This window comes from Copadichromis virginalis, linkage group LG23 (genome assembly GCF_057382275.1).
Source record: "Copadichromis virginalis isolate Kocher_CV1m ecotype Utaka linkage group LG23, C_Virginalis_male_GT1.1, whole genome shotgun sequence".
NCBI lineage: Eukaryota > Metazoa > Chordata > Actinopteri > Cichliformes > Cichlidae > Copadichromis > Copadichromis virginalis.
The window spans coordinates 18,296,875-18,322,150 of record NC_140639.1 but is presented as its reverse complement, the minus strand read 5'-3'; the positions used below and the strand labels follow the sequence as shown (position 1 = coordinate 18,322,150).

Genomic DNA, 25,276 nt, shown 5'->3' with positions numbered 1-25,276 from the left:
CATCACACAAAGTGGACGAGTTCTGATTTCAGAAATCTGAACTGAACCATTTTAAAAACATGGAAAATAAGATTTTAGGATAAAACCTGAAGAAGGAGATTTCCCCTTCATCATCAGCTTGTCTTCTTCAGAGACCACGTGAGTTCTGAGGGACCTGACACACTTTCCTTTTCATCCTGGGTGATGGCAGAGGACAGAAGAATGTCATCAATCACATGTTTCTCCAGTTTATTGCAATACCAAAACTAGCACATACACCCTTAGTATTATTATTTATTTATTTTTATAAAGCCACATAAGACATTTGAAAATTCAAAATGGCTGTTTATTCTGAAGAAAAGAAAGACGTCCTGAAAACCAACCAGAAGATTCCTTTTTAAATGACTGAAGCGTCAACTTTTATACCTGACAGTAGAGAAGTTGATTGAAAAGGGTTTTCACATGATTTATTTTTTAACTGCAAGTCTGCATGTCAAAGAGCACAAGAACCTCAAAGGGAACTGCCGCTGATGCACCTGTCAGAGTGTGAGAGTTAAAAAGTGTTTAATGTACAGCAAGTTTAACTGTTGTTCTATGAAAACTAACACGTTTTACAAGAGAAGTGTTTTAGAGACAGCACACTGCTGAACTCCAGAGCGAGAGAGGAGAGATCTGTTTACAGTCTTAACTTTTATTTCTCAGGACAAAAAAGGAGGGATTTACAGCTAAATAAAAACTGACACGTAACACCAAAAAACAAACTTTAGTTTTAATTTAAGCTGAAAGAAGTTGGGAAGCCAAACCTTCCGAACATCAGGGTGAATACTAATGTCAAACTGGTTACTTACAAACATCAAAGTCATTTAAATCATGCAGCAGATTATGAAATGCTGCTGTCTTCGCTAGTCGGACCATAAAATCTTCATCAGTAAAACTAAGTATTGTTTTTATTTTCATGTATGACACTGGGACTGGGACTCAGTCTGACACTCTCAGTGAGCTTTGGCCCTGCCATACTTGCAGGCAAACACTGCTGCATCTTTATATCTGCGAACACTTTATAGTTTATTTTAGTCCATTTTTAATTCTGTGCTTTAATATTTTTTTCCTTTTGTCAATTTTGTGTTCTGGTTGATATTTTTAGACCCTGTAACACGGCACATACACCGAGCATAAAGTTTTATTTGGTATTCATTACTGCACTGTCATGACATCCTTACATGTTTGACCTGGTAGTTGAACTGTGCGGTGAATCTAAAAAATTAAAGTCATTCAAACCTATTTTGTACCTACATTATAATCAGTCCAGTCCTTTTTGGTTACTTAAATGATCCTGTTAGAGCTGTGATGTCACATGTGTTTCCTGTTGGTCAGCTCTCTCTTGATAAAGACATTTTTACTTTTCTTACATTTTGTTTTTGTTGCTTTTTCCTTTTTATCCTTCATAAATGAAGGATATTCAACAGTCACTCTGCCAAAAACAGATCGCAGTTTCTACCCTGACATGTCCTCTCTCAAAATGAGCTGATATCACTCATGAGAGAAATGTTTGACATGTGTTTAATAGATTATAGACCAACGAGTCATTTACAATGTTTAAATAAGGGCAAAAATGAATTTTTGGCACAACGCCTGCTCTGAGGCAGCTGTTCTCAGGTGTTCTGCCTCCCGTCATTTGAAACACAGTTTCCTCACTCTCTCTCTGTGTGTCGTCACTCCTCTCTCTCCCCTCTGTATTTAAAGTGTGTTTCGCTGTGCTCGGAGCTGTGAGGAGTATTTCTGCTCTTCCTCAGCGGGTCCTCGGACTCCTCCCTGCCCGGGGATTATCAAACAGCCTGATCCGAGCGGGGGTCTTCAGCAGGAGGATGGCGCAGAGCGCAGCGCGGAGGCGCCATGAGAAGCTGAGCTGACTTGGATCCACTCAGAGGAGAGCAGGAGGAGCACAAGGACATGTTCTCGGAGCTGAGCGGCTTCAACCTGACCTCTAACCTCAGCGAGCCTTCCACCGCTCCGGGTCAGGAAGGGGACGAGGAGTGGAGAGACGCACCGCTGGAGCGGCTGTCGCGCGGAGGTCACGTGGTGGTGTCGGTGTGCCTCGGCTCCATCATGGTGTTCGGCTTCCTCAACAACCTGCTGGTGCTGGTGCTGTTCTGCCGCTTCAAGAGCCTGCGGACGCCCGTCAACATGATGCTGCTCAACATCAGCGTCAGCGACATGCTGGTGTGCGCGTGCGGCACCACCCTCAGCTTCACCTCCAGCCTGCAGCGCCGCTGGCTGTACGGCCGCCGCGGCTGCATGTGGTACGGCTTCGTCAACTCGTGCTTCGGTAAGTGTACACTGTAAAAACTGTGACTAGAGGTTACTTAAAAAAGTTATGGCAACAAAGTGACACTTGAAATAATTAAGTAGATTTTAATTTCAAAAGATTTATGTAAAATGTAGAGAAAATGTTAATTAAATTCAAATAGAAAACAAAAGTAGATATTAATAGAATTAAACTGTAAATATGTGATGGATTTAGGGTCAAAATCTCAAACTGAAGGTTGAAATTGCCCAACTTTACCAAAAAAAATAATTGATATGAAATAAGTCTCTGAGAAAAATTACTTTGAATTTACTAACTATCTGGCAAATGTTTAGTAAAAACTTCCTAAAATATCCATTACAAAGAAATGAAATCTTCTTGTTTTTTCAGTAAAACTCAAATTGGATTCAATAATTTTCCAAATAAACCTTAAAAATAATGACTGAATAATAAGAGAAAATGAAATGAATTTAACTTATTTTCTGAGTAAAATGAATCAATTTCACAAAGAAAACATCAACACAGTAATTTGTTTTATTGTGGAAAATAAAACACAGTAATTTATAATATAACATTTTTCTGCTCGTATACACTGAATTCTCATCAACAATCTCCTGATCTCCTAAATACATTCCTCTGCTGTAAATTTGTTTTAGTGTCATAAACAGTTTATCACACAGCTTTGTGTACAGAGCAACAGCAACATAAACTGCATGAATGTAAACCAGTTTTGTAAAAAAGAAATTAATCTTTAGATTAGACTGTAATATCAACATGAACCTGAAATTTGAATATCCTTTACCGTTTCCTTTATCTCTGTTACTTATTTATGATTGACTAACAAAAACTTTAGTTAGTCAATCTTTTGTTAAATTGAATCACTCAATATAACTGTAGAACAAAGGTTTTTCACTCATGTACATGGAATATCAATAATGTAAATCAACCTTTTATCCCAATTTGGATGTTTAACCTGAGAAAATCTAAGACACATGTAAGAGGAAGTAACATTTCTACAGCTACAGGACTGCACTTCTGTTAAATTTTAAAGTTGTTTTAAACCAATGTTTTATAGTAACATACACTATAAACAAAGAAAAGCTTCACTAGTGATTCCTCCAATTTGTTGCCTTTCAAACAGAATATTCCTAAGAAACTTGTAGGTAATAAAAAACAAACATTAAAATGAAGAGCACAAATACAGCCTGACACATTGCAGGTCATTTGGGTAAGACATGAATAAGTTGAAATTATTTTGAAAACTGAAAAGATAGCTGCATCTAACAAAGACAAACCAAAGGTTTTCAGTGAGCTTACTTCCCTTTCATTCTTTCAGAGTCCTCACTTAAGCCAATAACTTGTTCTTGAGGCTGTTCACTTTTGGTGAGAGCTTAGCACAATCCAGTTCAAGGAAAGTTTTCTGGAATACTTCCAAGGTGTATTTTAGCTCTTTGGGATAGGCAAGATTGACTGCATATGTCAATTCAACCAGCATTGCGCATGCTCTTGGAAAATTGCCCAGAGCAGGCATAACTCTCACACCCTCCAGCACAATGCCAATGTCATCCTCCTCAGATCCAACAGCCTTGATTTTGTAGATTTTCATCCTCTGTTCAGAAAGATCTTGTGACACACCATCCTCATCAGCATCCTGAAACAACAAACACATGAGTTTTCTGACTGTAGTTGCACACATGAAATATTTCCTGGACACATCCTGTAGCTGAATGACAAATAAAACATGATAATGCCTCAAATTATTTGAAACTTGACAAACACATATGAATAACAAAAACAGAATAATGTTTCTACTTCAACACTTACACTGTACTCTTTGATCAGTTGATCAATGGACTCCCCAAGGTACACCATCAAGCACCGAATAACCAGATTTCTGGTTATGTCATTGCTAGGATTGCTTGGTGACTGAAAATGAGCAAGAATTCCAAAAATTACCATCAGATAAGTGACCATTTATTAAGACAAAACTGTGAGAATTGGCAGTATTAAAAAAAACTGTTAAATATCAAATTATCATCACATGGAACATTATGTGCGATAATTAGCTGATGTTAATGCACATGCCTGGGTGCTGACAGTCAACACAAAGGTATTGTCAACATGCTTGTAAGCTTCAATCTTTAAATGTGTCGTTTTAGTAAATTACATTAATTTATTCTTTTAGTTTTTTATCTAATTTAGTTTATGTTCGTCAGAAAGGGTTTTTCCTTCTTGGGACAAAACAAAAACCCAGCAATACCTGTACTTGTGTTTTTTTGTTTGTTTTTTGTTTGTTTGTTTTTACTAAGAATAGACATGTATTTAAAATACAATTAAAACATGAAACCCATAATTGTGTTGTTAATTATATCAGTGACGTCCTGGCGTCCTCTTGCACTGACAAAAACATGCAAACAAATTAGTGGAGCTGTGCACCATGCAAATGAAATTTGACAAAAAAATTCTTTAAATAAAATTCCAAGCTGAAATGTCTGTGGAAAATACCTTGGCTATGATAGCCTGCAACTTCAATCCCATGGCTCCCCCCTTGGAATGGAAAAGGGCCAACAGTTTGGGAGTGTACTCATCCAGCATGGACATGAATTTGGGTTCAAGGTGTACCAGGGTGATCCTGTAGAACTCATCCTGCAGCTGAACGACAAAAAAAAACATGATGCGGCCTCAAATTATTTGAAGTTTGAAAGATTACATTAAAAAAACCCAAAAGCCTACCCAAAATGAATTTGGAACTCACATGAGATGCCTCAAACAAAGCTGGCCATCTGGCTTTGATGTCTTCAATGCTGGGGGACAGGTTGACAATTTCATGTCGTCTATGTGCAAATGTTTTAGCCATTTTTTCTTTTATCACTTTGTTGTTGTCTCTTTTCTTGACTTCAGTAAGCAACTGAATTCTCTCTTCTTCTTGACTGTCCTCATCTTCACCTGCTGGATATGGCGGAAGGTAATTTACCTCTGCTTTCTGAGGCTTTTTCACTTTATTTGCAGACTTCTGGTCACCTGGACTCTTGTGTTTCATGGCATTGCATGTCAACTCAGGAACACCAAACCCTCTAAGTTTTGTACGATAATTGGCCATCTTGTATTTGATGCTTTGTTGCCAACCATAATAACCTGAGAAAGAGCCAGGTTCCTTGAGACAAGGGTATTTTGTCACAAGTGCCTCAGCAACATAACTAACCTGTGCACTTGAAGGATAGGCCGTAAATGTAAATATAGTTTCAGCCAACTTCTCAAGAATATCAGTCTTTACTTTGGAGGTGGGCAGAAGATTTCCATTCTTTTTATACTCCTCAGTGGCTCTTTCCCGGTACATCTCAGTTTCATATGCAAACTGTGGAATGGGAAACTGTTTCGGCCAGGGCTCACAACGTTCTGTGGTCTTCTGCCTTTTGAGAATAATGGTGTCCTGAGAAGAAGTAGTTGCAGCAGAGTCTGCATTGGATACAACTGACTCAGCATATGAGGAGTCATAGTCAGACAGTTGGCCAGAGGGGCCGCCAAAACTGTCATCAACCGGAGTCAAGCTTAGCATGACTGGGGTGATGCCAACAACCTTCACAGTGTCTTTGTCTTTTATCTGGTCAGCTCTGTGAAGAGTGAAGTAGTCCTGGAATTCTGGGTCAAAATACTGAAGACTGAAGTAATTTGAAATCCCAAAAGTATCCTTCACAACACTCTGCAGCTCCTCCAATGTTGGTGGGATCCCTGATGGAAGAACCAACTTCTCGATTTGGTCATCAATAATTACACGAAGCTTTGCCTCCATCTTGTTCAACCTAGAATAAAATGTAAATGGGCAGAGTTAAATTTCCCTTCAATTAAATAAAATTAGTTATTACTTTTCATTTATACAATAGTTGAGATATAAAACTATAAAACAAAAAGCACACTTCAACACACCAAATGTTGCAAATAACAAATACTTGGGAGATGTACATGTTATCAAGTTTTTGTTGTTGTCGTTTTGTTTTTTGTTGTTTGTTTGTTTGTTGAAAAAGATTTGCATATCTTACACTGCCATCCCATTTGCCAGGTCCTAAAGTGATGGAAAAATATATATCTAAGAATCTAAATAGTTTTTCATGACAAATGTAAGAGCATGGGTATCTATACACATTTGATGTTGAGATTATAGAGAAGAAGAAAAAAATCCTACAAATAATAAGCAATTATTTTCTACTTATTGTTTTTACAAAAACAAATAAGTTAGATTAAGTGGGGTCAACTTGGTAATTTTATGCCGCTTCAATTTCAAAACCATTAGTTTAATTTAATATAACATGTTATCACAACTTACTTTATAATGCACAGTCTACATGCTGATCAGGTGAATTTAAGTTGAGGGATCTTCCATTACCTGAAAGGAAAGCAACATTATCATTAATAGCAGTCTCCAAAATAAAAAATTTACACAAACACACGCAGTCATTCCAATAGATTAACACATTTCAAAACATATAAGGACGTTTACTGTTATTTTCTAATAATGATTCTACAAATTTTCTGGTGAGATATTTACTCTTAACAGTAAATATAAACTCACTGACACTGACTTAACGCCTCTAAACGAACACAAACCTTTAGAGCACTTTTGCAAATATGCGATGTCTTGATAAACCGAGCAGGTATTTGAAGTTTACACAGCACCTCGCATGAAAATATCTTAAAAGTTTGTCCAAATTCATGGGCTGCATCCTCCTGAGGACCCGGCCTTTGCGGTCTACGTGGGCCGGGTCCCCAGAAGGTCGGGTAGGCTGGAAGTAAACGGCTGGGGAAATTGGACGGTCTAGCCTTCTGATTAGCGTCACCGCTGTCTCGGTGGAGTTTAATAAACTCAGCCGTCTGCTCCTTGCTATCTAAAATATAACAGGACGCTGGAGTAAATTCTCGACCGTCTCACATTTTTGTTTAATCAGTTTTCTGTTTGACGTTTATTCAGCTGTGTGAAAATCCCGGAGGATTAATAAAGTTTTGTTTTATCTAATCTAATCTAATAACTTTAATCTCAGCCAAACCGATTTACTCACGAACAAATAAAACACCGAAAAAACCAAACAATAACATTTTTAGGTTGTCTAAGTGACTTATACATTACGTTTAAACTGAGTAGCGAAACCCCGCGGTGATCTGAAAATGATGTGCCGGGAATTGTGCCGTTCTCAGCGGCTTCAGTGACCCTCGAGCTCCCGGCTTGCTATCGAGCTGGCGGGTAGCAGATGCTCCGAAAACGTCGAAGCACTTTTGCAAACATGCGATATCTTGATGAACCGAGCAGATATTTGATGTTTACACAGCTACTTTCTCGCCTGAAAATATGTTAAAAGTTTATTTTGTGACCCAGAAAGATTACTAAGAGTAATTTTAAAACTTAGTAGCGGCCGCCATTATTGGAAACTGGAGTTCGAAAAACTGACTGTGGCTGACAAAATCACTCACAACTGAGCGCAAAACATTTTCATGAACTTTTAAACGTGGATGAAAGACGTTAAAACTCATCGGAATATGTCGTTGATGTTTTTTAATACGGTAAAACATGTGGTTAGTTAAAGCTGTTCAGTAACACAGTCGTGAAGGCTTGGAAAGTGACCTTGTGCTAGCAGTCCACTAACTGCCATTTGTGTAAAAATACGATACTATCATTACAGTGATGATTATTAATAAAATTTCGACGTATCATACTGTTTAAAACCTTTACTCAAAACCGATATACGTTATTGTTTAAACCGTGTCTTATATTTGAACAAATTAAGAAGTCTTACCTCTGACAAAATGGAGATGTCCACTCATGAAGCGCGTGTGTCCTGCACGTGGCACAAAGGATTATGGGCGGAAGTGTTCAATGATTAAAATGAAAATGCTTTCATCAGTTAAATCTATTAGATTTCTTAAATTTTTTTAGTACTCAAACATTTTTTTTAAAATCTACTCAACAAACCATTGCTGAATTTACCCCAAACAAAACTGTGTAAATTTAAATAACTGAACATCTCAAAATTGTTGAATTTTGCTTAGATTTGATTAAAACTACTCATACACGTTTTTACTGAGTAATAATTACTATTACTCTCCTATTAGATTCTAATTAACCCCAATCACAGTTTTTACAGTGTATGTACCCCTGGAGCCTCAGAGCCCGAGAGGCTCTGTCAGGTTACCGGTCTGAGCTGACCAATCACTGGCTTCATTTAAGAGCAACTTAAAAAAAAGTTTTTCTGTTGAAACAAACAGTTAAACTTAATTTTAAACTTTATTTATAAACAGCAAAAGTGAAAAGATTATGTCAACGTTTCTGCGCTTTATTTTGAAAAGTCTCCAACCAGACTCCCTGCAGCTTTCAGAGGTTTAAGAAGCGGTCCTCTATTTTTTCATGCTGCCGATTTTATTCAGTGTTTACTTACTTTACAGCTTTATTTATTCCATATTTTCTGTGGATCCAGCTGCACTTTATTCGCTTTACATTTGAGCAGTGCACAGGTTTGATCCTGATGTTTTCTTCTCCCACCTGTTGAGTTCTCAGGGGTCACGTGGGCCATGTTTCGTGAAGTGGGTGGAGATGCAGATAAAGTGCAGCTGCCTGCTGCAGATAACAAACCTCTGTCCGAACACGGGACCTCAGGGGACCCACACATGAGCTCTGGTAATGTGATCAGAATCAGCTCTGGGTGGTTTTATTAAATGTAGCACACAACAGAAAATAATCAGACCACAGGAAGTGGACTGTTACCTGCTCTGTTCTCACCTGGGCTCAGTTTGAGCTACATGGAGCTGCAGCTTCAAGACTTGTATAGGCTCAGTTTCACAGACATGGATCAAAGCCAGTCTGGCTGGTTAGTAACTAGGGCTGGGCAAGGCTGGACTGGGACAAAAAATCGGCCCGGGCATTTTGACTAGAGACCGGCCCACCAGGATAAAGATTGAAAATGTGACGTCATTCAGGGGTAAAACCGCAAAGGATTCTGGGAACTTGTGGCAAGAGGTACTAGCGCACGCAGGCTTTCAATTGAACTCAGTTACACAGCGATAAAAAGAAACCCAAAAAATGTCAAGAAGCTGTTGTATTATTAACTGCAATAGCCGGTCGCATGACAGCCACGGAAAGCCGACGGGTAAACAGATCGTTTTTTTTTTTTATCGGATTACGTCGTTGAAGAGAAATTTTTTAAGCCATGTTTCCGAAGTAAGAGCCGACGGATGGTCTGGATATACCAAATATAACGTCTCAGAACACTCCAGCTCACATGTTAGTCTGCTCCAAGCATTCCCACAAAGGTCAGTGTTTTGTAGTAGTTAATACGTCGTTTTTCTTAACATAATTGGTGATATAGGTTACAAGCAAGTCTGGCGCTGAACAGAAATTGTCGCGCTATGCTCCTTTATTTATTGTGCATTAATAGTGAATTGTCCTGACACAATATTGCGTTTCGCTTCTGTTATCACCATGGTACATTGACAAAAAACATATACTTTTATTCACAGGGTAAAACAGTTGTTTTGTATCACTAATTGTCCATTGCGATTACAACATACAATATTATTGTCACTGCTACATTTCTGTGATGCTACCAGAAATTATTTCCACTACTAATTAATTACCGTTGAGCTCAAAGGTTATATTAATAAACGGTTAACGAATGTGTATTTATGACGACGATTTGTGAGACTGGTAAACTTACCTCTGTTCGTACGATGGTCTTTCGTTCTACACGGTGCGTTTCAAGGTCCTGCACCCATCCGTCGGTAAACTGTACCTGGGCTTGTTGCAGTGACCTGAAGTTACTAAAAACTTCATGAGTGTATGCACTCACTCCCAGAACCGTATAATTATAAATCTGAGCGTGGTGAAAGTTGGGCAGCACGCTAACGTCTTTTGTCCACTCTGTGTGCTCGTAAAGGTCTGACCCTTTCACTCCATTGATTTTTTCCTCGTATCTTTTCTTTGTCTTTTCATCGAGTCTGTCTTTGTACGGACCGGCATTGTCCTCCTTTTGTTTTGTACATTCCTTTTTTGTGCGGCAAAGAAAAAACAAGAAGGTATTGGAACCGGAGATTGAACGTTTTGCGGTGCTGCAAATGCTTGCATTTGATGCGGTACTTTGATTGTTTTGCCACTAGTTCCCGGCATGCAATGCGCGAAAATCACGTGATTGCTAAACAAGGGGGCGGGTGCATCCGGCCTCCTCGGCTGTAATTGGTCCAGCCCAGAGTCGATCATGACCAACTGGCCAATCCAACACCTTTCATTATATATACCCTTCCTAAAAAAAAAAAAAATCCATCGGCCCATAAAAACAAAAAATCACCAGCGGCCCACCGGGCAAATGCCCGGTATGCCCGATGGCCAGTCCAGCTATAGGGCTGGGTATCGTCACTGATTTCTAGAATCGATTCGATTCCGATTCACAAGGTCCGATTTGATCCACGATTCGATTCGATTTAAATCTGAGAAATTTTGCCTCAGACAGTCAGAAATATTATAATTCAGATCAGTACATTTACATATTTTTGTATCTATAAAAAGGAAGCTGACACTCGCAAGACTCTATCAAAAGTGTGAGCATCACAGTAGATGCCTTTGTGTCAAAGTAGCTGAAGATAAAACACAGAAAAACATGAAGGTGATTTTCCTGGCCTGGGATTTTATAAAAATATTCTGCAGTACATCAAAAACGAAAGAAAACCATTAATCAACATATGAACATTACCTCTGAAGTTACAGCGGTTTTATTACAGACACAGCTAAGCATTTTGCATTTTGTATAATTTTAAAAAGTTTACATTTGTTCAGAAGCCTATTGAACAGCAGAAATGAGTCTTTCTTTTCAGAAGTAAGTAAAAGGGAAAAAAAAACAGCGGCCGACAGCGCTGTAAACAACAGTAGACTTGTGCGTAACAAGCAAGTGAATAATGCAGAAAACAGATTTTTAGACGGGAAACTGTTCTTGAAGTATATAGAGAAAGCGAGAGAGAGCGAGAGAGAGCTGTGAATGAAGTGTGATTTTATCATGGTGCAAGCAAAACAGCAAAAGTCAGAGGGAATTCATGACGATGTTTATGTGAAGTGTAGTTTGGATCTTCTTTTGCTGCTGGTTCGGTCAATAATGTTTGGAGAGAGATAAAACCAACAGCTTTAGAATCAGTGTAAAAAGGGCGTAAACACAAAGCGCGGACCCGCCGAAACATTGGAATCAGCGAGCTGTCGGCTTTCAACCCCGACCGTGTCCGTGCCGTCGGGTGAGAAAGGCGACATCTCACTGATTCTGATCCGTCGGCGAGTCCGAGCTTTGCGTTTACATCTTTGTGCAGAATCTGTGTACCTGCTCTCATTTACTGTTTTAGCTTTTCGGTGGTTCTTGAAATTTTGTGAGGTTTAACCTGAGATTCTGGCGTTTCGGGCATTTTAAAAAAATCAATTCAGGATTTTAATGAATCGATATCACGTTATCCAAGCCAGAATCGATTTTAATCGATAAATCGATTATCAAAACCCACCCCTATTAGTAACCTTGGTTGTTGTTAACAAGTACAACAAATTTAGATTGGCATCTAAACCACGCCCATCAGAAAAAAAGAAATAGTTAAAAACAGCAAACAGACAATAACAACAATAATAAATACACACCTGAGGGAATGATTGTGCAGAGTGCAATGACAGTCCTGAAAGTTGTTATCAGTGCAATGCGGGAAGGGGGGGGGGGGGGTCAGTTTAAGCAGTACTGGATTTGTCTGTGCCTTTTGCCTGATGGCAATTTTGCAGCTCAATCCAATTCATTTTTTTTATATGGCACCAAATCACAACAGCAGCCACTTTTTCTTTTAAATAAATTATTAATTACTGATAAACTGTTGAGGTATTAAAGACTTCTTGGGTATAGTGAGAAAAAGATTATGATTATTTCCAACTTTTCTTTTGATGAAGCGCCAATTTACCTGTCGCCATGGTGACATCCCCTCTAAAGAGCCTGGACAATATAGCAGCTGGAGGCTCAGTTTATACTTCCAGTTGATCGATATAGTTTCAAATGATGCTGAGGGTTACAGTAAAAAAAAAAGTGACAGGTTGTTTACCAAACAGCAGATCAGGTGCATCAAGTCAAGTAAGGACATAAAACGTGGATGGAGAGGACCCTAACCTACAAGCAGCCACAGAAAAGCTTCATTCAGACAGATATGAAGAAAACCATTTCAAAACAGATCCTGATCCACCCACCCAGCTTCTTAGGTTTTTGTGCATAATGTGATGTGATAGGTTTGTAGCATAAACCCTATTCGCTGGAACGTTGAAGACAATATAATTACACTGCAAAGCAAGACACAAGGTTCTGGTTTACTCATGCATGAGGGAGGTGTCTGGCTGGAGCCAAGTGTCGTCCCACCACTTGACCTCCGTCAGAGACTCTCAGCCAGGCTCCCCATAGCACTCCTTTTATTGTGGTTACATGAATATGCATAGGTTCATTAACATATGACGTCTTACATAGGTATACATGTGAACAAAGAATACTGTGTGTGTGTGTGTGTGTGTGTGTGTGTGTGTGTGTGTGTGTGTGTGTGTGTGTGTGTGTGTGTGTAGGTGTGTGTGTGTGTATGTAGGTCAAGATGTGACCCTGTGAAGCCTCCCTAAAGCTAGTGCCAGGATGTCTGAGTCCATCTAACAAAAGGCTCTTATACTTAAACAGATATACATGTGCTTGCTATACCATAAATCAACAAGAAAAGATAAACTCTCCTAGGGAGTATGTGATTTATACCAAGGACACTCTAGAAGAACGGATGCACTCCCTAACACACAGAACTGTTACTTTAGGATGAAACATCCTTTCAATCCACCAATGATTATATACACTTCTAAGCATATATGAGTAAATATTTCTAAGCATAAATGACAATCAACAATACAAATCTAACATTTCCCCCCCTTTTTGACCTTTATGCTTGAAAAGTTCCCAGTTATGAATACCTCATGTCTGACAGTTTCAATGCAAACATTGTTATATTCAGCATATGTCAAATCACCCTAAATTACTGAAAAAATACACAGTTTAACAAATGTATTAGCAGTTATCTCATTCCTCATTGATCTCATCTCATGGCAAACTGCATCCTACAAGCAAACAAAGAAATTGTTAATTTAATAGTGAAAATAAGAAAGTAACATTTTCAAAAACATCTCAGCTTGGTGATGCTTCCTCCGGGTGTGCAAATCACATGTCTCTCTGCAGGGTGGTTTGAGCTCTGCAGGGCGTCATGAATGTCTCTTCCAGATGTTTCCATCATTGTCCATAGGACCAGAGTCCAAACGTATGTAGAATAAACATTCAAACATACCAGTTGGTTTTGTTGTTTGTCAACATGGGTCTCAGCTATTTCCAAAGCTGCAGACCTCTCAGCACTCTAGTTTTATGGCCTCTCATTACCCCATTCAAGCCTTCGTCCTGCGAGGGGGATATTTATGACTCCTTAATTGTCCACGCTCTGCAGAGAAACACCTCTGTGGAAAGGGTGCAGGGTTGTCTTACTGCTGTTATGATCCCAGCAGCCTTCAGAGTGTCATCGTATGCACAGTACAGTGGCACATTAGGTGATGTTCATAGTAAACTGCTGTCATCACCACCATAGTTTCTGGTTCCTGTGCTTTCACAGAATCATGATGTCATCCTCGAACTCCTTCTGCGCTGTCGGTGGAGCTTGGCACGCTCCTCATCCCTCGAGTTTTCGTGTTCCAACGCTGCTGAAGGTTTAAGGCAGAGCACGTCGTACACCTTAGTTGTCTTCCTCAGCGTCAATATTGAATCTTTCATTTTATTTAAAATCTTGCTGTGGGAAGTCTCCTCTTGATCTCCTGGAAGCTTAGTAGCACAGCTCTCTGTGTCCTGTCTGCTGTGCTGAAGATGATCTCTGATCCTCCTGAAGTCTCTCTCCCATCTTGTGGACGATCCTCTCCTCTATTTTGCAGGCAGTTTCATGGTCCTTGCTGTGGCTCCAAGGTCTGATTTCATGATGGGCCCCAACCAGCTTGATCTTTGACCTCAACCACTGCCTGGGCTGTCCGCTATGCCTGGAATGTTTCTCCTCACTGCTGCACCACTATATTTCAAAAAAACTTCTATTTGGAGAGCATGTCAACAATCATCAAACCACATTCTTTAGTTCAGTGAACTTCACTTATAGGCCATCGAAGCCTCATCTGAACATGGATGCACCACTTGCATAGATTTAATACTTGTAAATAAACAGCTAATCACACAAATCACTGCAACAATAATAGTAAACATTGTTTAATATTAATTCTGGACCCCACCTCTTGACGCATGGACACGCTCATGCGTCAACTCACCAAACCTGGATCCCTGTCTTAAAAACTGGCTCCACCAGGAGCCTGCATACACAAGATCTGGAAATAAAATCAACCTTCACACGTATAAACAATTATATCAAAAGAGTAGTAAGCATTCAGCACGGGCAAGACAAGTGTCATGTGCATGTTTTCTCAAATCATTAAATCACTACCATTACCATAATTCGCCCCAAACATGGATCATCCCATGTGCTCAGTTAACATTAACGTAATCGGTGACTTCTCTTAAGCAAAGTCACTCCACTCACATATTATTATTATGGGCTCAAAGTGGCCAGCAAAGAGCCCATAATAAACTATTCCATAAATACCGCAATCTCTTATTTGTTTTACTCATGTCACTTGTCCGTTTCAGCTGAATCCTCCACAGCATTCTCAAAGAAACAAACATTAGCAATACACATTGACTGTGGGCAGACGGAGGTCAGACACAGGTCAACAGGTTCCAGAGGTGCCATAAAAAAAAGACCATAAAATCAACCCTAGCTGTGGAAAGAATGTCAGTCACATGTAAACCCAGAAATCCTATAGTAGAAAAACATCAACCAGTTGTCCTGGTATAAATCATGTGATCAAACCACATGAAAAACTGTAATGCTGTAGAAAAAAAAAAATGCAATGTTAGCGCTGCGCAGATGTATACAATTTCTCACAGTTTCTTTTACCAATCAGTCAGCTTCCCTTTTTATTTCCATTCATTCATGCTTTCTTTGCTGATAGTGGAATCGATTGTCGCATTTAGTTTCCACTCTCAGCAAAATGACGTCATTTCAAAAAGAAAAAGAACTTTTGATAGGATTACATCGCTGAATCCGGTTTTGGACAGGGACTTTCATTTAATAATTGTCCCAAATGAGTGGCTTTCTCGATCGGTCGCATAGCACTTTCAATTCCCGACGTGCAGATCTGCTTTAAAGAAAAGAAATAAACAAACAAAATCAGTGCCTGTTCAAAAGATAAAAATGAAAAATAACAAATTATCAAACCAAACTTTCAGTGCACTGTAAAAGTATCAAAATAAAAAGGCCTTGTTAAGTCATGACACAAACTCCTCACCTCAGGTAAATCATACCATTAGCATGGTTCATGGCATCATACCATCATTCTAATCGGCAGGCTCGACTTCACAACAGAAGAAAAATCATCAGCTAGATTCACTCCAAATCAATCATCAGCTGCACAAAACACAACATAACCCTAATGTCATATTAGCTATGAGTTTAATCACCAAGTCTGTGCTCGTCACTCATTTAGGCCACAGATCTATTCTATTCAATTTTCCTTTTTCCTTCATCATAAAACATGTAACATGTTGTCATGCACTTCACAAAAAACGTTTGTTCAGAGTTGTATATCTAGATACAGAATTCACTCGCACATCAAACAGGAAACTCAGTGTTATAGGGTCTCCACTCAACACAACAAACTCCAACACATCTCATTCACTCGTGCTAAAATTCAGTCACCTTTCATTAATCTAAGAACCGATCAACTAATTTGCATATCAGTTATTAACCCACTAAGTTGACAGGACGACAGAAATGCATGTTCAAAATATTATCACAAAAGACAATTTCCCTCATACAGTAAATTACTTGCTGCATCAATCAAGCAGGAAGCTTCTCCCAATTTACCATTTTAACACTAAATTTATTGTCTGATCGCTGGTTAGTCAAACCAGGATTGTTTTCCACAAAAGTTAAATTGTTGTCCTGCAACTTGGACAGTCAATTTTTTTTTAGGATAAATTCAGTATTTGATAACAAGTGTCTGCTAAATTGACACTATTTTACACTGATGAAAGATAACAAGCTAATTTTCATTGCATGTGTGTGGAGCTGTATATCCAGCAGAGCATGCAATGTGCTATGAGTTTCACTGGTCTTTACATCACACGAGGTGACTTGGACAAGATAATAAACAGACTCACACACTTAAAATGTTGTCTAATCTTCATAAGCTATTTTGTGTTTGGAATTGTTAGTAGGGTTAATATATGTTCTGTTTTTATGTATCTTCTGAAACAGGTTACCATCGGCAACCACACTGTGTGTTGTTAACCCCTTCTACAAATACCCTCTTTTAATGTGTAACACTTTGTGTATGGTCTTGTGTTATCTCTGGTGGATATTAGCTGCATGTGTGGTGTCACCTTTCCATTTTCTAACAGCACACTTGCATACCTCAGTGCTTGTCCCCTTCCCCCTTTTGTGGTGGTCTGGACACTGTGTCAATCCTCCACTTCCAGGCAGTCGCTTGTCTCCCCGAATTCCTTAACCTAATTTGATTGGCCACACTAAAACAGCAGCCTCAGTCCTCCTCTCCTCCTCTCCTTCTCTCCCACTTTTCAGTCCAATGGCAGTCAGCTTTTTTTCCAGCTTTGTCCCGTGTCTCTCTTTGTCCCACTGTCTCTTTCATTGCCATCTCACTCCAAACATGGCAAATGTCAAACTCAGACAGTCTTCTCAAAAGTCCTTCACACACAGTGAGGTTGCAGCTGGCTGGAAACGCATCTCCATCCATCCAATCTAGATGATGGTTCTTCTCTTTCTGATGCCGTTTGCCCACAGCGCTGCTGGACCTCTCTGCTCAGATTGTCTCTTGGACTCCTGTCCACTGTTAAATGTTCATGCTCGTGCTTCTGAAACTGCACTCGGTGTCTTCAGGGAGAGATTCGTTTCCTTGGATCTTGCTTGTTCAGGATGAGGACGGGAAGCTGCAAAACAATTCAGCCAAAAATTCTGGCTGAGTGTTTCTAATTTTTCTAATGATTTCAACCTATAATTTTCTTACGACTGCTGCCCGTGTAGGATTGATCCAGGTCCGTTCCCCACCTGTAAACGACAGACTGAGAGACTTTCATTATTATCATCACTGCTTAATCATCACACATCTCTCTGTCTGTGTTTGTGTGAACAATCCTTTCTTAAAAGCAGAAAATGACATTGTAGTTGTTTTTCGGCTGATCAACACAAAACCTTTTTCCTATGATTATTTTTCTTCGTCTACAATGTAATTTGTCTCTTTTTCACTCTTTTTTTTTTTCCCTTCACAATAGCTTGTGATCTGCAAAATCACTGCTCTCACTCACAATCAAAGGCAATTACTTTTGCACAGTGCACAAAAACACTGTGATGTCAGACACATTCACACTCACTTTTTCATCTACATAAATAAACCATATGGCTGGAGATATGCGCCATGGTGATCCATAAGCATGATCACCAGTTTATTTAATTATTTTTAATCCAACAAAACAAATAAACAAAAACTGATGCTACACACACACGAGTCAAGGTGCAGAAAAACTGCTCATGGAAACGCTGCACACTCTCTGTTTCCCTCTCTTTGAGCAGCTCTCAGACAGCTCTTGATCTGATAATGTGTAGCTTGCTCATCAGCTCAAAAAACAAAAACAAAACTGCAACGCGACATCACACAGTAGTTGCAGCATATTAGTTGTTTTCACAGGCGTGCTGTATATCTCAACAATGGCTCATAATAAGACGACAGTCTTTCACACAGGTCAAGTGCCTCTATGCACTTCATTAGTTTAAATATTTACCTATATCACTTCACCTCACATGTCATTGTACTGAATTTAAGCAACCACAAGCTTAATGTAGATTACTTTTAACAACTATCCACCTCAATTACGTCCATGGTCTGGCACACAGGCTGTTAACATTTTGTGTCAGGAAGGGGTGGGGGGAAAGCCACCCACCAGAGCACAGCTGCTGATGTGGGCTGGCCTTTTCCACACACTCTTCAAGGCTGGTGTGTTTTCTGAAAACTTCTAACATTTGAATCTCTTCCATTTATAAGCCTGCGATTAACCGCACGGCTCAGGTCCGCGTGAAACCCGCGCGACCGCATTCGCGTGCACCCACGCAGCTGTGGAGCCTTCGCTCTCTCTCTTTTATACATAAATACTTTGTGCTGCCAGGAGCAAAGTCCAGCACAAACGTCTTTCTCCCTCTAACTCACTCTTGGTTGCTTAGAAACCATAATAACAACAACAACTGCTGACGTCACACACCACGCGTTCTGCTCCGCACACACTCACACACAACAACAACAACGAGACGACGACAAAAATGACAATAACACAAAATAGGTCTACTCCGGACTCACACCGGACCGCTCGGGACCCTGACCCAGCTGTGGGACGCTCACCCACTCGTGCGACAAAACCCAATGAAGGGACGCTCGGGACACACACCCAGGGCGATTTCAAAACCGGACACACACCGGACGCTTGGGACCCTTGGGCGATTTAACCAAAACTTCTTTTTCGGGACACTAACCCAGTTATCGCTCCACAAAGCAGCGAACTTCTCAACGCCTCACAAAATGGCAGAGACTGCACAACGACACGGTTATAGAGTCGGCCTCTTTAAACTTACTTGGCGTTGCTTAGCGTGTAATATCAGCCTGAATCCCGCCGATCGCCATTTATCGAGGAGAAGGACAGACAGCGAATCCACAGGAACTTCCTGGCTGACGTCAGTCTTTCAGCGTGCCTCTCCCCCCCCCTCGGTGAATGCAATCCCAGGGAGCCGGCATCGAAGGACCAATTAATGATAGGTTTGTAGCATAAACCCTATTCGCTGGAACGTTGAAGACAATATAATTACACTGCAAAGCAAGACACAAGGTTCTGGTTTACTCATGCATGAGGGAGGTGTCTGGCTGGAGCCAAGTGTCGTCCCACCACTTGACCTCCGTCAGAGACTCTCAGCCAGGCTCCCCATAGCACTCCTTTTATTGTGGTTACATGAATATGCATAGGTTCATTAACATATGACGTCTTACATAGGTATACATGTGAACAAAGAATACTGTGTGTGTGTGTGTGTGTGTGTGTGTGTGTGTGTGTGTGTGTGTGTGTGTGTATGTAGGTCAAGATGTGACCCTGTGAAGCCTCCCTAAAGCTAGTGCCAGGATGTCTGAGTCCATCTAACAAAAGGCTCTTATACTTAAACAGATATACATGTGCTTGCTATACCATAAATCAACAAGAAAAGATAAACTCTCCTAGGGAGTATGTGATTTATACCAAGGACACTCTAGAAGAACGGATGCACTCCCTAACACACAGAGCTGTTACTTTAGGATGAAACATCCTTTCAATCCACCAATGATTATATACACTTCTAAGCATATATGAGTAAATATTTCTAAGCATAAATGACAATCAACAATACAAATCTAACATGATGTCAACAGTATAACAGGCAGAGGTCACGTCCAAAATCAACAGACCAGAACATTCTCATGCATCGCAGCACACTCTACGAAAACATGTTGCAGTGGAATGAGCTCTTCAACAGCTGGATTGAAAACTATCCAGAATGCTGTATTTGTCCAGAACAGCTGTAAGCTGCTCAGCCTGAACCTTTTCCAAAATCTTAGCAGTAAACAGTAATTTAGAGAAGAGTATGTAGCTGCTAAGAAAAGAAGGGTCAGCTTATTTTTTAAGTGGGTGGATAAGAACATTCTTAAAATAAACAGGAACTTGACCAAAGACCAGTGACGTGTTGATTTTAGTGACCACAGTGGCTGTTAGGCTGAAAGACATTTTTTGAACAAGTATGCTGGTATAATGTTAAGAGAGCAGGAGCCTACTTTCACTGAGACAACTAATTTTACCAGCTCAGGTAAAGGAGGTAAAAAATAACAGGCTGACCTGGGGTAGGAACAGGCACCAAACAGGAAGATGCCAAATATTATGTCTCACATTACAGATTTTTACTACAAAGAAAGAAAGAAAAATAAATATCAAATTTTATGACTGTTTTTTTTAACATTGACCATTGTTCACTGTAAATAGTCTCAGCAGAATTAAGGCAAATCTATTCAAATTACAATTTTTGATGCTAAACATGATTTAGTTACTGCACAGAGCTCAAATGGAGTCAGTACTGAAGATGTGAAAGCTGAAGTAGTGGTGACCCCTCCACACTATCATGATTTGCACTTATCTGCCCCTCTAGACTGAGCGGCAGGTACAGTAAGTGGACTTCCAGGGTAATTCCTTTATTTATGTTGCCTTTAAATTTCTGTCAAGAGTCGGTCATTCCCAGTTCCAAGGCAACATACCAATCTGCTTACTGCTGAAGATCACAGTTTTTATGCAGTATATGTTTTTGAAATGCTGCTCTCTGTGGAATTATCATTCTTATTCTTTGTTTTTACTAAGGTTACTGTAGCCCTGTAGTTATTCTGTTTTTTAATCTGCTCATGGCTGCTGGATTAAACTTGAGCTGGAGTCCATTCATTTTTCTGCATGTTAACGGATGTATTTTCTTTATTTCCAAATTGTAGATGAGTCCTTTTTTTAAGTTAACCTGATCACATCCTGTCTTTGTTCTTAGGCATCGTCTCCCTGATCTCTTTGTCCATCCTGTCCTACGACCGCTACAGCACTCTGATGGTGTACAACAAGCGGTCGGCGGACTACAGAAAACCCCTGCTGGCAGTGGGGGGGTCGTGGCTGTATTCGGTGATATGGACAGTGCCCCCCTTATTGGGCTGGAGTAGTTATGGCCTGGAGGGGGCGGGGATGAGCTGCTCGGTGTCGTGGACTGAGGAGTCACCTCGCTCACATTCATACATTATCTGTCTGTTTGTGTTCTGCCTTGGGCTCCCCGTCCTGATCATGGTGTATTGCTACAGCCGCCTGCTCTATGCCGTCAAACAGGTGGTTCACGTTCACAGATGCTGAACATCTGGCAACTTAATTTATAATTTATATTCTCAATACAATAACGTCAACTAAAAGAGTTTTTAGTAGACATGTGTGTATATATTATATATTTTATATATGTTACATATATTTTTTTCCTTTAATTAAATTTGCATATTTATTTACATTATTCAGTTTATTAATTTATAATTTGCTATTTTAGGTATTTACACTTTTAAAGATATTTTTACTACCTAAATATTACAATATTTGTGCTTTGTTGCTTCTGACAGGGGTTTTTCTGTCTTTATCTTTTATTATTTCTGTATACTTATTTATGTTCTATTTTCGTGTCATGAGATTTTGATGGGACAATTTTGAAAATGTTTTAATGATAAAGTCCCTTCGTCTTGTCTGTCAGGTGGGTCGTATCAGGCGGACAGCAGCTCGTCGGCGAGAGTTTCACATTCTGTTCATGGTCATCACCACGGTGGTGTGTTACCTGATCTGCTGGATGCCATACGGCATTGTTGCCATGATGGCCACCTTTGGCCAGCCAGGACTCATCAGCCCCGTTGCCAGCGTCATCCCTTCAATCCTTGCCAAGACCAGCACCGTCATCAACCCTGTGATCTACATCCTCATGAACAAACAGGTGAGTGCTGGACTGAGCTGTTATCAGGTAGAAACAGGGCTTAAAATACGATTTGTCAGTACGGTAGGTAGGAGCACTGACACACTGATGAGGAAGAAAATAAAAATGCTAATAAATTAAAACATGCACCAAAAAAGTAAGATGAATAAATAATATTTTCTAATTTTTAATGTAGATTTTGTGACTTTTTTTCCAACTTTCATTATATACATATTAAAAAAATGTGTAGGAAAAACTAAACATATATATAAATATAATGAGTAAATGAACATTTTTATGTTCATGTTTTTTTTCTTTTTGAATATTTAATTTAAGTGAGACAGAGAGGTGTGGCAGGATTGTTTTTTAATTTAATCTCAGTGCAAACTACATCAGTATGATGCCTACACACAGACAGAAACACACATGATGTCATTAACAAAGTACATCACAATGTTTTCTTTTTTTTTTTCAAAATCGTATATTTATTTAAAACTGTATTTAAAAAATGAACTTTAAATAGCAAATAAATATTCCATACTTTGAACAACCTAGCTCTCTAAAGCAGGGGTGTCAAACTCCAGCCCTGGAGGGCCGGTGTCCTGAAACTTTTACATGTGTCTCTGCTGCAACACACCTGAATAAAATTAGTAGGTCTTTAGCCAGACTATAGAACTTGGCTGCATGCTGAAGTGGCAACCCCTAACTCTACTCTACTCAACTCTACTGAATCAAATGGCTGAATTGCCACCTCAGCATGCAGTCAAGTTCTATAGAATCTTGCTAATGACCTACTATTTGTATTCAGGTGTGTTGCAGGTGGGACACATGGAAAAATTTCCTCGAGGACTGGAGTTTGGCATCCCTGCTCTAAAGGAATAAGAAGGAAAAATAGAAAATAAATTCTTAACATATCTAAAAAACTGAAAAAAAATATATTGGTTGTAAATATTTTAAATATTTTAATTGATTCTACATGTACAAAGATATACAGTTACACCTTAAAGTTTTAATGGAAGATCAAAAAGTAAGACAATTGAAATAAAAAAAAAAACGATGTTGCTTTTTTTGCTTGTTTTTTAATTAAGAACATCTATTCAACTCTTTGTTAACATAAGTATCAGCGAGTCACATGGCAGCAACTCAGTGCATTAAGGCATGTAAACATGGTGAAGACGGCCTGCTGAAATTTAAACTAAGCATTAGAATGAAGGAGAAAGACATTGTGGGAGCCAGATCCAGATACTGCTGCGACTTTCCCACATAATCATCTCTACAGTTTACAGAGAGTAGTCTTTAAAAAAATTTTTTAAAAATCCAGTGAGTGGCAGTTCTCTGGGAGAAAATCCCTTGTTGATGCCAGAGTTCAGAGGAGAATGTCCAGACTGCTTAGAGCAATTAGAAAGGAAACAGGAGCTCAAATTACCGCTTGTTACTACTAAGGTATGCAGAAGAGCATCTTTGAATGCATTCAGCCATGTCTCAGCGGTTGAGGCTGGTGATGGTGCTACAAGTTGTTTTAGAAAACAAATTAAATTTAATTACACTGATAAGCAAAGAAACATTTGGTTTATTTTGTGAATAGCATGTTTGCTCAGTAACATCAACATCTGTCTGTTAATGAAGCAGGTATTATCATACAGAGCGAGTTTGGACTGGAGAGCTCACAAACTCCCATTTACATCGTAAAAAATATACTTTCATGGCATATCATTTGGCTAATCAACAAACTTCAGATGAGGTTATTGGGTAAGTGAGGATGGAGCTTAAGACAGAATAGCTGCCAACACTGGCATTGATATATATTATATTAAAACCACTAACAAAAACAAAAACAAATCTCTTTGTCAGTTCTACCGCTGCTTCCTGATCCTGTTCCACTGTAAACACCCACTGACGGAGGATGTACAGTCCTCCATGCCCTCCAAGACCACCATGGTCCAGCTGAACCGGCGCGTGTTGGATGGCAGCCCCGCCGGGCCATCTGGTACCAAACCCATTGTGCAGGAGGTGGAAGGAATCAGCGCTGCAGAATCTGACAAAACCGACCCCGTAGAGCTGCCGCTGCCACCCCTGCCACTGCCTGAAATCTCCTCCTCCTGACAGCCCTAAGCACTGACTGTTCACTGAAAAGTGGGGCCAGCAAATGTCTGTTTTTTGAACCCTTCAACCACCAACATCTCAGCTCATACTCACACCCATACTCATCACTTCTCAGTTTGTATGTGTTTCATTTTTTTTGGGAAACGATGAGGTCATACCCTAGATGCCAACCGTATTCAGCTGCTGTAATTATTGATTTAATAATGTGAGCTAAACTAATCTAACAGAAGAGTTAAATCCTGTTGTCGGATTCAACCGTTGAAATCAGAGGCTCGGTAGAAATCAGATTTTGCTTGTTTGTTTGCAGCCCTCAGACTTTAATGACTAATTTGTGGGTATTTTTCTATGGTCTGTGTCCTGTTGGTGTGTTGGGAATAAAGTGCTGTGCTCTGCTTTGACTCTCTGACTTTAATTTTAGCAGGCTCAATATGAGCGATGATTAGTAGTTCTGATGCATGCATGTCCTTTGATTTATTTATTTATTTTTTGGAAAACTACACAATTTCACTGTCCATAAAGAAGGCCACTAATACAAGATACGAGCTATTGCAAAGAAATGGAAGTTAAGGCCACTGTACAGGCCTGATTTTACAAACTTATGCTTGGTCTTAATGGCCAGGTCTCTTTTTTGCTGCTGCAAGTACAACTAAAACAAGTTGTTGGGTCTGTGTTTCCACAAGCCCCGCTGGTTTAGAGACATATTCATCATGAAGAAAACAAGACAGTCAGCGATCGATCAATTTACTTGCAAGGGAGGCCTCGTCGGTGTCTACCACGACATTGGGGTCATTTACCACGAAATGACCCCGACGGCCTCCGCTTGCTGCCTTTTATTGGGAAAACAGTTCACACAATACACAGTAGTTTACACGTACCTCCCCTCGTAACCCCCCTTGGCACTGTATGTAGATGTGTGTGGGTGTGTAAGAATGTGTGTGTATGACCTCCTGCTGACCAAGGGTCATAAAAGCAGGAAGCAACATCACAAGAAACAGATCTTCCAGATAGGATGTGCCTGTGATAAAACACTACAGCCCCTACCCAGAACCTCGAGAATCTGGGGAGATGGACAAAGAATTCCTTTCATCACAGAGTTAAAACAATGTAGAGATGGTAAGCATAAAAATGACAACATTTAACAATTCACTTTAACAAAGTCACATTAGAAAATTCATCACTTACATTAAA

The 25,276-nt window shown here is 39.7% G+C and overlaps 2 protein-coding genes and 1 long non-coding RNA gene across 4 annotated transcripts; 1 reads left to right on the top strand and 2 right to left on the bottom strand.

Annotated features, from left to right (window-relative positions):
- The first annotated feature begins 1,733 nt into the window (after nt 1–1,733).
- LOC146680588 (pinopsin-like) lies at nt 1,734–24,486 on the top strand. 2 transcript variants are annotated; one of them, XM_085447181.1, is made up of 5 exons: nt 1,734–2,305; nt 8,826–8,945; nt 21,041–21,366; nt 21,773–22,006; nt 23,837–24,486. In XM_085447181.1, the coding sequence occupies exons 1-5, from the start codon at nt 1,930–1,932 to the stop codon at nt 24,086–24,088; spliced, it is 1,308 nt and encodes a 435-aa protein (XP_085303307.1). In that variant the 5' UTR covers nt 1,734–1,929; the 3' UTR covers nt 24,089–24,486. The 2 variants fall into 2 exon arrangements, with proteins under 2 accessions (XP_085303307.1, XP_085303308.1); XM_085447182.1 differs by lacking the exon at nt 8,826–8,945.
- Nucleotides 2,801–5,958, bottom strand: LOC146680590 (uncharacterized). Its single transcript, XM_085447180.1, has 4 exons — nt 5,040–5,958; nt 4,790–4,936; nt 4,109–4,210; nt 2,801–3,935 (listed from the first exon to the last, which is right to left on the bottom strand). The coding sequence occupies exons 1-4, from the start codon at nt 5,838–5,840 to the stop codon at nt 3,630–3,632; spliced, it is 1,356 nt and encodes a 451-aa protein (XP_085303306.1). The 5' UTR covers nt 5,841–5,958; the 3' UTR covers nt 2,801–3,629.
- Nucleotides 5,968–8,407, bottom strand: LOC146680589 (uncharacterized). Its single transcript, XR_014917809.1, has 3 exons — nt 8,068–8,407; nt 6,606–6,665; nt 5,968–6,084 (listed from the first exon to the last, which is right to left on the bottom strand). It is a non-coding gene; the product is annotated as an uncharacterized LOC146680589 (long non-coding RNA).
- Nucleotides 24,487–25,276: the final 790 nt, after the last annotated feature.